Here is a 15,732-nt window from a genome sequence, read left to right on the forward strand (position 1 = left end):
GATGAATTTACGATAGTATCCGGCGAGACCTAAGAATTGACGAATTTGAGTAGGAGTAGTAGGAGTCTCCCATTTACTAATGGCTTCGATTTTTGCGGGATCGACTTTAATGCCTTGATCACTTACAACGTGACCGAGGAATTGAACTTCCTTCAACCAAAATTCACACTTGGAGAACTTGGCATAGAGTTGTTCTTTTCTCAAGAGTTCAAGCACGAGTCGGAGATGTTCTTTGTGTTCCTCTTCGTTTTTAGAATAGATCAAAATATCATCGATGAACACGATAACGAATTTGTCGAGGTAAGGTTTGCACACGCGGTTCATGAGATCCATGAACACCGCTGGTGCGTTAGTGAGACCGAAAGGCATGACAAGGAACTCATAACTACCATAACGAGTCCGGAAGGCGGTTTTGGAGACATCTTCCCCTTTAACCCTTAGTTGATGATAACCCGAACGGAGATCGATTTTTGAGTATACACAAGAACCTTGTAGTTGATCAAAGAGGTCATCAATGCGAGGAAGAGGATATCGGTTCTTAACCGTCAATTTGTTTAGTTCACGATAATCAATGCACATTCGTAGGGATCCGTCTTTCTTCTTGACGAATAAAATCGGAGCGCCCCATGGTGAATGGCTAGGTTGAATGAAACCACGGTCAAGTAACTCTTGGATTTGACTTTGTAATTCTTGCAATTCGGATGGAGCGAGTCTATATGGTGCACGCGCTACGGGTGCGGCTCCTGGAATAAGATCGATTTGAAATTCAACCGGTCGATGAGGTGGAAGACCCGGTAATTCGTCGGGAAATACATCGGAAAAGTCACTAACAATTGGCACATCTTCGATGCGCTTTTCGTCGGCCTCGACTTTCTTAACGTGAGCAAGAATCGCGAAACAACCCTTGCGAAGTAGCTTTCGAACTTTAAGGCACGAAACGAGATTGAGTCCGGTGCAATTTTTGTCGCCATAGACAATCAATGGTTCACCATTCTCGATAGGAATTCGGATTGCGTGAAGATCGCAAAGAATGTGAGATTTATTTTTGACCATCCAATTCATACCGATTATTACATCAAAACTCCCTAATTCCATGGGTATCAAGTCAATTTCAAATTCCTTACCCAAAATGTTCAAAGTATACCCCTGGTAATATGTGTCGGCACTTAAGAGTTTTCCGTCGGCCACTTCGATGGAATAAGTAGTATCTAAAGGGTGTGGTGGAGGGCAAAGGGTAGGAGCCAAAGTCTTAGACACAAAACATTTATCGGCACCCGAATCGAATAAGCAAGTAACATAAGAGTTGTTGAGAAGAAACGTACCCGTGACTAGTTCATTGTCATCTCGGGCTTCCTCGGTGTTGATGTTAAAGGCTCGGCCTCGGTTGTTGGGGTTGGCTTTCTTTTTCGGGCATTCGTTCTTATAATGGCCCGTTTGGCCACATTCGTAACAAGTGACCGTTTTTGGAGGATTGGGCCCCTTTCGAGCAACGGGGGCGGCGCTTGTGCAATTGTTGGCCCTATGACCAACACCTTGGCAACGGTGACAAACTAGCTTGTTACATTCGCCGTGATGATGCTTGTGGCATTTGTTGCAAAAAGGTAAGTTTCCGACATAACCCTTCTTGCCGTCGTTGTTGAAAGGCTTTTTGGTGAAGGTGTTGTTGTAGTTGGTTGATGGAGTGGCTTCCCATTTCCTTTTGTTGCCACCCGACTTGTCCTCGGCCTTAGGAGCCGGCACTACGACTTCGTCAACCGTTTCGATTAATTGACGGGCCATGTTCATAGCGGCTTGATGAGTAGCGGGTTTGGATGACATCACCCCTTGTTTGATGCTTTTTGGAAGACCGAGCATGTAGAGCTCAATCCTTTGAGATTCGGGGTTAACAAGATTAGGACACATCAAGGATAGTTCGGCGAAGCGTTGATTATAAGCTTTAAGATCGTTTCCGACCGCTTTCAAAGCTCGTAGTTCTTCCTCAAGCTTTCGGGTTTCTTCGCGCGGAAAATATTCAACAATCATCTTTTCCCTTAGATCGGCCCAAGAGAGGGCATGAGCTTCATCGGTACCCACCGATTGAACATAGGTGTTCCACCATGTTAGAGCAATTCCGGAGAAAGTGTGGGTGGAGTATTTGACCTTGTCTTGATCCCGACAACCGCTTATGCTAAAGACGGCCTCGGTTTGTTCAAACCAACGAGTAAGCACAACCGGTCCCCCGGTTCCATCATAAGTGTGAGGTTTGCACCCCATGAAAGCTTTGTAGGAGCATCCCTCGTTTGAGTTACCGGCCCCATTGTTGTTGTTGTTGTTGTGGTTGTTGTTATTGTTATTGTTGTTGGAAGAGTGACCGGCCATGGCCGCATCCACGGCGGTGGCTATCATGCGTTGCAAAGCTTGTTCGGGAGTTTCATTGCGTCGTACACGGCGAGGAGCCATTGTTCCTTCAAAATAAAAGAATACCGTTGGTTAGTATTCTAAATAATACTAACCGTGATATGGGATAAAGATAGAGAGAAAATTATCCTTGACCCGCCTTAAATTCTTTATGTCATAATGTCGGTATGTTCATATGAGTCACCGTAATATAATTTCCGGGAATTATATTACCCTAATTCATATGTGCATTCGACATTACATCATATAGTCAAGGTGGCGTGTCAATTAAATTATATAACGCAAGATTTAGATAGAATAAGAGCAGAGATGAGTAGAAGAGTTAGAGTATAAATGCACAATTTGTCAAGTAATTCCTATGTCAAGTCTATATGCCGGTTGTAGTCTAGACTCACCAATGTACCCTATGACTCGGGGTTGACACCAATGAACTCTAAATCCCTACAACCAAAGCTCTGATACCACTTGTAGCGACCCCGACAAATCGTCAAATGACGGCGTCATCTACGTATGGTCCCATTACATGGTCGTAAGTCTTTATAACGAAGTTTGACCGAAAAATATGTCGCATTCATTTCATAAATAAGGATGTTTCAAAGTTTACAAAAGTAGTTTCCATAACAAGTACATAACAATGTTTAAAGTTTGTATGAAACACGTGTGACACAATTAAAAGTAGTCAAAAAGACGCTCCACGTATGCAAGTATACTCGACATCCAATGCAAGTATCAAAAAGTATGAGCGGAAGCATATATCACCTAAGTTCAAGGACCTGAGAAAAACATAGAGAATCTGTCAACGAAAACGTTGGTGAAATCATAGGTTTAAATAAGTAAGTGAGTAAAAGTAAGTTGAACCACAAGATTTGCAACATCGATAAAGTCATAGTACATTCTAAAAGTTAATATTCACGAGCACTCAATTATCAAAGCTTAACATTCCGTCCGTTGAACCCCGTAATAATAGTGTTAGAACATACACTGTTTCCCGAAAATATATTTCACCCGTAGACGGTAGCGAACCGTCCGAAGTGAGGGTTTGTCAAACCCATATAGCCATATAACATAAGTTCTCGCTTACACCATCTGATGTAACTAATGATAATCGAATTGAAGATTTGTGTTCAAACTCGTATGTAGAATGTTTGTTTTCCCTGTACTTGTGTTCACGTAGTTTAAAAGAACGTTTATGTTTTCTCATCCCAAAAGTAAGTTCAAAAAGAGTAAAAGTGGGACTATGATCTCACCTTGTATGCACGAATCAAAAAGTACTTCGACAAGTAACGTGTGCAAAGAACAATGCTAATCTTGACCTAAACAAATAGGTTGTATCAATAACGATAGTCACGAAGGGTCAAAGATGTTCAATTAGTCCTATGGCTCAATACGACTCGATTATATTAACATGTGAATCAACTAGTCAAGTTTCATGCAAGTTACAAGTAAATAATCATGTTAGAAAGGTTGCATAAGTATTTGGTTAAGTTTGACAAAAAGTCAAACTTGGTCGGGTCAAAGTCAACGGAAAAGTCAACATGTTCGGGTCGGGTCTCGGACAAATTTTCTATGCTAGTTATTCATATATAAGCATGTTAAAACAAGTTGCAAGTGAATTGGAGGTCTAGAACATCCCAAACATTTTTCGTCAAATGACAACCCAAACAGCCAGTTTTAGTACAATGGGACGGCGTCCCAAATGGCTAGACGGCGTCCCAAAATGAAGGGTGGGACGGCGTCCTGATATCCTAGACGGCGTCCAGGTTCAAAAGGTGGGACGGCGTCCCCAGTATCTGGACGGCGTCCTGATCGGTTTCCAGGCCCTGTTTGCTGTATTTCCTAAGTGCACGAACCAAATATCAAACTAACCTAATTTATGACCCGGAAACACTTAGAACATGTATCATATATCATCGGGAAGGTAAATTGACGAGGAAAACACCTAGACACATTTCATCAAGCAATCCAACACTTACAACAACCAAAAACCGTATTAAACATTCATAATCAAAGTTTCAAGTTCTAAAACGCATTTCATGATTCGGGAAACCAATTTACATGTATGATATGCGGTTTCGAAGATAATCAAACACACATTGCAACCAAACTCTTATCTACAATATTTCATAGCATTTGGTGCATCAAAGTTCATATAAAGTTTATCAAACCCTAGTCAAGCATCACAAAAACAATAATCATGTTAATGAAGTTTCTTTAATCAACCTATACATCAACATGAAGCTAATGATGCTAGTAACACTTTTAAAACATGCACTTTAACAATCTAACGACATTTGATCATCCAAAATCAAGGATTTAGCAAGCAATTTTCATAATGAACTAGTTACACCAAAAACAACAAATCGAGCATACAAATTACATACACGACATCACAATGAGCCATAGACACTAATTAACATACTTTTAAGTCAAGAACACGAATTTAAAGAAATCTAGTGTTTTAGAAATGATACCCAAAAGTGATGAAGTTGGTATCAAATCGAAGAGGATGAAGAGAGGATCACGAATATGTATTTTGTTTTGTTGCTAGCTCCTTATTCCGGATTTAGATGATGAATTTGTGTTTGAATGTTGAGAGGATTTGAAAGTAGTAAAAAGAGGAAGAGGAGGTGAAATGAATGGATGAAAAGGGGTTGACTCTTTGACCTAGTCAAATGTTTCAACCTTTGGCAAGTTTGGTCCCTCAACTTTAAACCGGGTGCGGGAATTACCTAAACGAGATAATTCAACGCATATTAACGGGATGTGTTATAAACATATAACGGAACTTAAATAGTTAAACGGAAAAGTAAACAGAAAAAGGCGGGATGTTACACCAACTCTTATTAAGGATTATCAACATATCTCGCTAATAGGGGCTCCTTGTATGATAGTTACCAAAGTCATTTCTACTCATCTTTCGAATCGAAGGTTATTGATAATGTTATAAGCGAGAAATGTACTGCTTTTAATCGAAGAAGACAAATATAAAACGACCATTTTCATTTTAAGTGAACAACCATTGAGTGGTATAGAAAGAAAAATAAAAAACTCCTTACACGATATTCCCCACCGAAAATAGTCACAACTCTCAACTTAAAATCCATATCTCTAACACTAAGATCGTCGCATGGTTCACCCTGAGAGACTAGACCATAAAAGAAAGAGCCCGACAATGTAACCACGATTGTGAGACTAGATATACGAGCAATCAAAACCCCACCAAAAGCTACATACCCCCGCCCTGAAAAATGAGGCCACGACCAACATGGTGGTGAAACCACCACAACCAACGACACCACCTCCCCTACACGAGCAGGGCCGTCTCAACAATTTAAAGGCCCTATGCGAAAATAAAAATGGGCCTTTATACAGGTTAAAATTCTCAATACAAATCTCGTAATAAATTATATTTATAATAACAAATTATCTAAATCATAATAGCGTATAAGATTTCGTAATGAATGATATTGACGATGAAATTTTACAGAATTTCTTTTTAATAAATTTATTTGGCTATTTTTTTGATGAGTTTGTTTAACTATTTTGCAGAAAACAATATATGTTCAAAAATTTGGCCCTTCTAAATTTTTGGGCCCTAAGCGATTGTCCATATTGTCTATGTCCGAAGACACCCCTGCACACGAGACGTAAGGCGACTACCCACAACAGGATGGTGAACTGCCACACCACCAACCAAAGGAAGCCAGATACCAACCCCAACCACATGAAACTCGACCCCACTCGAGACACAACGCGGTTACCACCGACCGAGTGGTGAATCGTCTTACCGCTGGCGATAAGAAGTTGAAAGACCACCACCAACCTCATTCCGACGAGATATAAGGTTACGAAGACAGGAATCTGGATCAAGCATTCAAATCGGAGAAAATGAGAGAAACCAGCCAACCACCTAGACCCCTGACCCACCACGAGAACGGTGGCGTATAGGGGTCCTTGACGTCGGATCTACCCCAACGCGCCGGGAGAGGAAGCAAAAAGTTGCCGGAACACGAAAATGAAAAAGAACACAAGAAGATAACGAAAAAGAGGAGAAAGAGGGGAAAGAGACGTTTAAACCCGGACTCCGGTATGATGCTGAAATTCGGTGACGACCGAGAAAAGCTAGGGTCCCGTTGGTGTATAAATTTCATTAAATTTCTCTTATCTCTTGTACGATTGATTTTGACAAACATGTATTCATTAGTACAAATTTTTTTTTTTCTTCATAACTTCAACATATATAGATATAGATAAATGAATTTTCTAGTAACAATTCTATTTTTTTTTTAAAAAAAATTTCATATGCGCATATATTATTTTTACAATATAAATAACTATAGAGTAAATAACTACATTCTAACCGACAAAACACAAAATGTTTGTATTAATTTCAGGGCTGGTCCCGAGAATTTGAGTGCCCCGAACGAGGCAAAAAAAACTCTGAAGCACTAATGAATAATATAAGGTATTTAAAAACGACAATTAACGTCATATTAATAAACGTAAAGAATTTAGCATTAGAATTAGATACCGTGATAGTTAACCAATGATTTTTGAACCCCTCGCATTTTTGATAACAAATTGTTTAATTATCTGTTCATAATTTATTCCTTCTAAAAATTCATTTTCAATAGTTATCATCGTCAATCAATTCGGTCTTTGTTGGAACATTGTGGATCGTAGGAGCCATCTAATCATCATCATAATCTAATCAAATCTAATCATCAGCATAATAACATATTAGATTCAAATTCATATTCATAATCAGAATCATAATCAGAATCATAATCATAATCATAATCATCTAATCATCATGATACAAAAAGAAAAAGAAAAAAACTTAACTGATAACTATTGCGGAGTATATATAAAAACAAAATTTTGTTTTTTCGTAGGATTTTTGCTGAGACAAAAAAAAAAAAACACCCGAGCGGGTTCTTTTTAAACATTCGCGGTCATACAAAGAGAGACGTGTGCTGCTTTTAAACATCCACCGACCCGACCCATTTACATACTAAAAACTGCTTAGATTTTGTTGCTAATTTATCCCCAATTCTCTCTCTTTATTAAACCCTAGAAACTGTAAAAACTTCAATTCAATTTTTCTTTCAAATCAATCTCGTCGTTTCATCGCTTTAGGCTCTTGATCGTTACTCAATCGCATCAGGTGAGGTTTAATATCGTCAATTTTACTGATTTCGTTGAATTCGGTAATTTAATGAAGTTTTACCGAATGTCACTTTGATCGATTAATTGATGTTTATGATTACTGATTGTTTGTTGATGATTTCATGAATTTGTTAAAAATTTATTTTTACTGTTTTGTTTGTAATGTGTGTAGACAATTATGCAGCGATTATGATAAAGTTCTCGTTTTTAGGTTTATGTTTGACTATTTATCTTACTTCTTGTTGTAATGTACTGCTTAATTGCGCTGGATTGCGAATTTTGTGTTTAGAATTTAAAATCTAGGGATTATGCTTGTATGTGTGGTGTTTGTTGGAGGTTTACTTTAAAGTACCTCAAAATTTGTTTACTGATTAGTGGTTTTAGAGAATGTAATACACCAAAAATTATATTTTAGTTAACGAATATGCGAATATGTTGTTTTACGGAATTAAATAGTTATAAAAATTATTTTTTAGTGAACAATTATGAGGTTATGAGTTTCTTGATTTTGTATATTCAACTTTCATGCTTGATTTCCAAGAATGATTTGAAATTGACATTCTTGTGCTAAAATGTGTTTGTATAATTTAGTTGATTGGTTTAGATTCTTTGTCAACACTGAAAGCTTATACTTTGTAACAGATGGCTTTTTATATGTGGGAATCTGAGTCTTTATATTTAATTTATTCCAAAGTTTGTAGCCAGTTTAGCGTATTTTATAAAGCTATAATCTTTAATTCTTGGTTTGAGACATGTATAGATGATTTGATCAATTAATGCTTTACAGACCCTGTTTAATTTGTTATCAGCTTATTTAAATTGAGAACAAGAATTTTGCCTGTTTTGGGGAGGTTAATGGAGAGGGTTAAAGTGTTAAACATAGAGGCATTGTTGACAAAATATAAAAATAGTGATGATCACTTGCATTTAGAAATTATATTTGCTGACTCTGAATATTTTCCTATACTTATTTGCTTTTGAATGTGTCATTCGATTGCTTTACATTATATTCTAATGATGTTTTGAGTCCAAAATTTAAGCAATTTGCTGCGATTAAATACGTTTCAGGTCTTATCTAACGATCAAGTTATATTTTGCATCATTATTTGAGACATGAGCACTCAAGAGCCATGTTTGAAGTATGCCAGAATTGGTAGGCGAAGGAAAGAAGTGCCGGATCTTAATGTACCTCCTGTAGTTGAAAACCTAGAGCTAGCAATGGGGCCCACCAATTTAGTGGGTCAGGTGGGCCATGGTGAGAATCCTGCTATTCCAGTAGCTCACGGTGCACCTGCTCCTCAGCCAGCATGGCCCACCCAACCTGCACCAATTGATGTCGAGGAACTAGATGACGATGATGTTGTTATATCATCCCCCAGAGCATTTGAAGAAGTACACATTTTTATACTCCTTAAACCACTTTTTTTATAATTTAAATGCTTTATCCCGGTTCACATTATTTTTTATTTAATTTCTTTTCAGGCTAAACTCAGATCACGAAGAAGACGAAGGACTGTTGTGTTTGATTTGGAATCTGGTAAAGACTAATACCCTTAATATGTGCTTATGCATGCTCACATGTGTATACAACAATTTTTATTCAATTAATGATAACTCATGTTATGCAACTTAAGATAACGTTATGCTAATATCATAGGCATTATGCTTTCTCTTTACACATCTATATATTTATCATTACTATATACGTAGGTGTTATGAAGCCTGTTACTTTTACTGTTATGAATAAGCATGTGTAGTTAAAGCTTACAAAGCCTAAACAATAATTATACCATACATATACATGAGTTTTCATATCCTGTTACGTCTTTTAATGTGATCAAGTTATGTTATGGTATGATATGGCAGAAGACGTTGCTTTTAGGAATGTTCACTACCAGGCGAACAAGCGTAGAAGAATCCATACAAATCCCCCTATCATCAATCATCAACTCTATGTGAATTTGGAAGAAAGTAGCAGTTCGAACTTTCTTGACCATTACCGCGTAAAATTCGAAGCTCCTTGATCTACTATCGTCGTGACTGGGCGGGTTATATGGCCTTGGTTCAAAATTTGCATTTTTTTTTTTTTTGGGTGCTGGCTGACCGTAAACACTTGTCTACATTTTTTTTCTTTCTAGTAAATAGTTAGCGTGTCAACTTTTAAATACGGGTTACAGTATTTTTTATGATAATAACAAATTTTGAGCTGTTCTCATCCAGTTAAACCTCTTATTTTTCCCTATAATATTTATTATTTATATAAAAATATGAATATAATTAATATAAATCAGTGTGTCCTATTTTTTTTTTTTTTTTTATTTTTTTTTTATTTTTAAAAACAAGTTTTGTTGCAGGAATATCAAATCTGCTTCAACCTCTTAACTCATATTTTTTGGGGAGTAGTTTAATGTAGGCTATACTATTTTGTATTTTCTGTTTTGTGGTTGCAGAGGAAAGTGCAGTATTATGCACCGCCACTGCCGCCGCCACCACCGCCACCACCAGAACCTGTGTTCACTTGTCCTGTTTGCATGGGACCAATAGTAGAGGAGGTGACAACAAAGTGTGGTCACATTTTTTGTATGGAGTGCATCAAGTCTGCTATTAGTGCTCAGCATAAGTGCCCAACTTGTAGGCACAAACTTACAAACAAAAGTCTTATTAGGATTTATCTCCCAGCCACCAAGTGAGTACAAGGTCTGTATTAATTTGTCGACTCTTTTTGCTCGTCTTTTGAATTACCTTGTTAAGGCCAATTTAAAATGAATTTATCATCTCGTTCTCATTCTTTAAATATGCAAGTTTTTATGTTATTTGAAGGAATTGTATTTAAAACTGGATTTCCTCACTATTGTTGCAGTGAGGAAATGTAATGGACTATGGGTTAGGTGGTTTGCGGGTTGACATCAATTTTTTTCTTATTTTTATTTTTATTTTAAAAGTTCTTTTTTTCAAGGCAAACTCTTCACAGATCAATATGATACCCAATATATTTTGAAAATAATAATCTACATAGCAAAAACAATGTAGGATTGTGTGAACAATTGAATGTATATTTCAAGATATATTTCTTATGATACACTAGTTACTGTAATCATACTTGACAAGTATTCCCCTCGTCCCACAAAGATTGTCTTGTTTAACTTTTGATTGGATTTAAGAAATATGAGTGAATTGCCTTTTTTTTTTTTTTTTTTTGGAAAAACAAACTCACAAACCCATTACACGAATATTTACAATAATCCACGAAATATGTTCATAGCAGTATTTGAACCCTCAACCTCTTGATTAAAAGGGCAACTACGATACTGCGAGGCCAATGGCCCTTTGGTAGTTAATTGTCTTATTTGCCCTTCAATTAAATTATAAAATTATAATTAATGATTGCTTATAATATTATAACTGGTTGCCATATTTGATTGTATCTCTCAAAAAAATAGAGTGGATATTAATCGGAATTAAAAGGGATTTTTATTGTTATTTTTAGTAAGAGAGAATTTTTTGGGACAAACCAGAATAGTAAGGTAGACATTTATTTTCGGACGGAGGGAGTAATGTTTTAATCCTTTCCACGGCCCGTCTTATTTATTTGCTTGTCCAATCTTTCGTAATGACTAAGTTCCACTATTCTCTTTTGGTATATTATATATAGACGGTTACACTTGGGTTGCTGACATGTCTCTTGTTACTTGCAGCTGTATGGCCGGCTTGTAGAGTCCAGTTGTGGTTCTACTCGTGTAAAGGCGATCGTGGGTGCAACCATTAGTGAAAGCAGCGGGACTTTTATTTTTGGTTTCTTATTTAGTGTTGGAGGGGCGGGGATATATATGCGGCAAATAGGATGCTATAAAATGTGCTTCCAGAGACCGCAGCTAAGTTGTACCCTGTTTACTTGAGGTTACTTGGTCTCCTTGTGTCTGAAGTCTGAACCTTTTTATTTGCGTCTTTTTATTATGGTTTATTAGTCTGTGCGGTTATACTTGGCCCCTTAATTTATTGGAAGATTTTGTTTGAACCAATGGAATGAGGGAATGATATATGAAAGGAGCTGCTGTTTTAGAGCTTACTGATTTTTACTCTGTGGTGTTTAATAGGGTTGGGTCAAGTAACAAGGTGGATATATTATATCTCAACCTTCTAAAGGGAATTCATAAAATGTGAAAAATAACTAACTAAAGAACATTATACAGTAATAAACCTTTTATTACAAAAATAACTTACAAACTGACATGGCACTCATAATCACCATTTAGCTGATTTTCATTTTTCATGTTTTTATTTATCTCTCCTCTCCAACAATTATTTAACATAGAACAAATACACTTGTTAACAGTTTGTTTGTTCAAGTAATAGCCCATAAACTAGAATCATTTTATTTTATTGGGGTCACTGTTTAACTGGAACAATGGTGTTCTGCATATAGTATATGTTTTTGATTCAAATGGTAAACAACTTTCATTTACCAATGTTTCAATCCAAAGTTAGATGCAGTTGCCTTGTCATTTATGCCATGATATTCTATAACTAGATCATTCATCATTCATACAACCCAAACACTTCTAGCTCAATTTAATTCACCAGCTGCGTTTCACCACAACACATTTAAACATGTACTAACATTTTTGCATAATGCATTCATTCATTTCGCCAAATTTGCATAGTATGTAGCATGGTATTAGTTGTACGAGTCATAAATATCGTAATAGCTACCAATAAGAGAATTATCCAAAACTGATATGCATATACATAAGTAGCAAACAAGTAGAATTTGATGACTAAATCAGACTGCTTAGTTGTACCCCATGTATATAAACGTTGTCAATATCGTACTGTAAACAAATTTAAATATCACATCTAAAAGTTTCACTATATAATCAGGAATGCGGTAAACACTATTTTCACATTTACAACATACCATAACATTCTCATTCTTTTATGCTATGTATATAGTTTATAAATCGTCACTCTTGCTTCTTACCGTTATCATACATTCTTGAGTCTCACTACTTCAAGTGATGGCCGAACAACTCTTTCAGAGAATCAGAATCCAAAAAATGGTGACACGGGCAAGGTAAGGGAAGATCAGAAACGGATTCCCGCATACCCCACCATTGATTATACGTCTGCAGGGGAGGAAATCATTCGAGAGCCGTTAGATCCTGTTGATTCTTTTGTAGATTCTGCAGCGAGTTTTGGAATCGATAAAGATGGTCAAAAGAGTGTTGATGGTATAGATGAAGCTTTTTTCTCCAATAGGTATCCCACAGGGTACTATGGAGGTCGTCCCTATGGCTACCCTTATCCACGTGGCATATTTAGGTTCCCTCGGCCACGTGGCATATTTGGGTTCCCTCGAGGAATCTTTGGGATCCCTCGAGGCATCTTTGGGTTTCCGGGAGGTTATGGTGGGTATCCGGGTGGATATCCAGGAGGTTATGGTGGGTATCCGGGTGGGTATGGTGGATATCCAGGTGGGTGGTACTCTGGTTATGGAGGTAAAGCAGATGTGAAGGGTAAAGAAGAGATTCTGCCATGATTGAAATTCTTCCTTTTTCTATATAGATAATTCTCAGTATATTATAGGTTAATGATTGATATAAATTTCTACTTTTATAAGTTTGATTATTAGATGTCTATTATAATTATATTTCTTGTGTTTCTATAAAGAGTTCTGTGGTTTCAGGCTCTCGTGAAGTTTGTACTAGTTTGGTTCTCTGAAACAACACCTGCTATAGTGAATTATATTTCAGTCGACGAAGTTAAAATGCTAAATTATCTTACTCAATGAATACTGTGTCTTCAGTATTGGTAACAACAACAAAAAATATACAGATTCGACCACCGAGGCATTGCCTGAGTGGTACAACTCCTATGTTGATCCTAAGCACACGCCTTTGATTTAATAGGCGAGGGTTCAAATCCTGGGAGGGGGTTTTCTCAAATATTCTGTTTGGGTGATACGGTGCATGCCTTAAGCCTTCCAGTTTAATCCAAAGCACACCGGGTACCCAATGCGGCGATGGTGTGTGAAGAGTTTCCTCCTGACGCGTGTGTGAGTGACAAATGAGAGCATTCGATGTCGATATTGCAGTTAAAAGAATATAAATACAGATTCGGTGCATCATTCGCTCCATGTTTCCCCTACGGCTGAAGCCTTTACCAAAAATATAAAGCAATAATAATAACTAACAAACAACCAGAGAGTAAACATGCATCATGTAGGGGGTGTTTTAATTTACCACGTACTACTATGAAATTGGACTTGTCCGTCTTTGGTTTTGTTTGGTTGTATGTTATTCGTTTCGGAGTAGTTCGTTCAAGTTCTTTAAAATTATATAGAATTTCTTTGGAATTTTCTCAATACAGTCTTAAGGGCTATATTTAACACATTAAGACATGTATTATTACTTTTAACTTGTTAATAATTACATATAATTTGTACCATCACTTAAACTAGTTTTAATGCGGCGTAAGTCATCCCACTTGGCAACTTTTTGACGCCCTTGACGCCCCTAATGCCGCGTCAAAATTTGACGCCCCGGGCGTCAGTAGAAAATCGACGAAAGAGTCAAGATTTGTCAAATTTGTTTTAGCCAATCAGATTTCGTCAAATATTTTTATATATTATTAATTAATATATATTTTATACTCAACTACCAATAATATTTTACCAAATCTGTAAAGACCCGTCCTAATCCATAAGAACGAATACAATAACATATGATTACATCGCGAGGTACTTGACCTCTATATGATATATTTTACAAACATTGCATTTGTTTTAAAAGACAAACTTTCATTACATCGACAGTTGACGGCATGCATACCATTTCATAATATATCCAACTATAATTGACTTAGTAATAATCTTGATGAACTCGACGACTCGAATGCAACGTCTTTTGAAATATGTCATGAATGACTCCAAGTAATATATCTAATTATGAGCAAATGCACAGCGGAAGATTTCTTTAATACCTGAGAATAAACATGCTTTCAAGTGTCAACCAAAAGGTTGGTGAGTTCATTAGTTTATCATAATCAATCATTTCCAATAATATAATAGACCACAAGATCCTCATTTTTCATAAATATCATTACACTCGCAAGTGTATAAAATCCATTCGTATGATGAACACCTGGTAACCGACATTAACATAATGCATGTAGAATATCCCCCGCATACTCGCAAGTATGCCATAATTATTGGCAATCGCAATCACCATTTAAATCGAAGTACTAAAGCATTCCAAATTCCAGAATGGGGTTTGTTAGGCCCATAGATCTATCTTTAGGATTCGCGTCAATTAGAGGTCATTTCCCTAATTCTTAGGTTACCAGACTTGAAGGGGCGATATTCGGTTTAATAATCCAACCATACAATGTAGTTTCAAGTACTTGTGTCTATTTCGTAAAACATTTATAAAAGCAGCGCATGTATTCTCAGTCCCAAAAATATATATTGCAAAAGCATTTAAAAAGGGAGCACATGAAACTCACTATACTGTATTTTGTAGTAAAAATATATATGACGTCATTGAACAAGTGTAGGTTTGGCCTCGGATTCACGAACCTATATCATTTATATATATTAATACCTATAATCGTAATTGAGCAATTTCATATATTATAACTTATATTATATATATTTAATTTGTGTATATACATTTGTAATGACCAATATTTATATAGTTATATTAATATATATATTTGGTTAATATTATATTAAAAATACTTAATTTGTTATATATGAATATTTATATAAAAATGTTAATGTGATTAATACTTACTTATATGTAATATTACTAAAAGTATATTTTTATATACGAAATGTTTATTTGGTAACATAATATCAATAATAGTAATAAAAGTTATTTTTTATTATAATAATAATACTACTAATAATAATAACTATAAAAATAATGATTTGTATCGTTTTCCAAATAATAACAATATTAATAGTCATAATCATAGTAATAATAGTAATACTCATATTAATAATAATGATAATTCTAAAATTTCCATAAGAATACTTTTAATGATATTGCTAAAGATAACAATAATAACAATATTAATGACAATATACTAATAATAACAACAATCTTAATCTAAATAATAATAATAATAATAATAATAATAATAATAATAATAATAATAATAATAATA

At 35.8% G+C, this 15,732-nt stretch overlaps 1 protein-coding gene across 2 annotated transcripts; it reads left to right on the forward strand.

Annotated features, from left to right (window-relative positions):
- The first annotated feature begins 7,400 nt into the window (after positions 1-7,400).
- LOC139873044 (uncharacterized) lies at positions 7,401-11,630 on the forward strand. 2 transcript variants are annotated; one of them, XM_071860977.1, is made up of 6 exons: positions 7,401-7,564; positions 8,635-8,958; positions 9,049-9,103; positions 9,433-9,569; positions 10,017-10,263; positions 11,262-11,630. In XM_071860977.1, exons 2-5 carry the CDS (start codon positions 8,680-8,682, stop codon positions 10,254-10,256), a joined length of 711 nt encoding a protein of 236 aa, XP_071717078.1. In that variant the 5' UTR covers positions 7,401-7,564; positions 8,635-8,679; the 3' UTR covers positions 10,257-10,263; positions 11,262-11,630. The 2 variants fall into 2 exon arrangements, with proteins under 2 accessions (XP_071717078.1, XP_071717077.1); XM_071860976.1 differs by having other exon boundaries at positions 10,017-10,252.
- The last annotated feature ends 4,102 nt before the right edge of the window (positions 11,631-15,732 follow it).

The sequence above is a fragment of the Rutidosis leptorrhynchoides genome, chromosome 10 (assembly GCF_046630445.1).
Source record: "Rutidosis leptorrhynchoides isolate AG116_Rl617_1_P2 chromosome 10, CSIRO_AGI_Rlap_v1, whole genome shotgun sequence".
Lineage (NCBI taxonomy): Eukaryota > Viridiplantae > Streptophyta > Magnoliopsida > Asterales > Asteraceae > Rutidosis > Rutidosis leptorrhynchoides.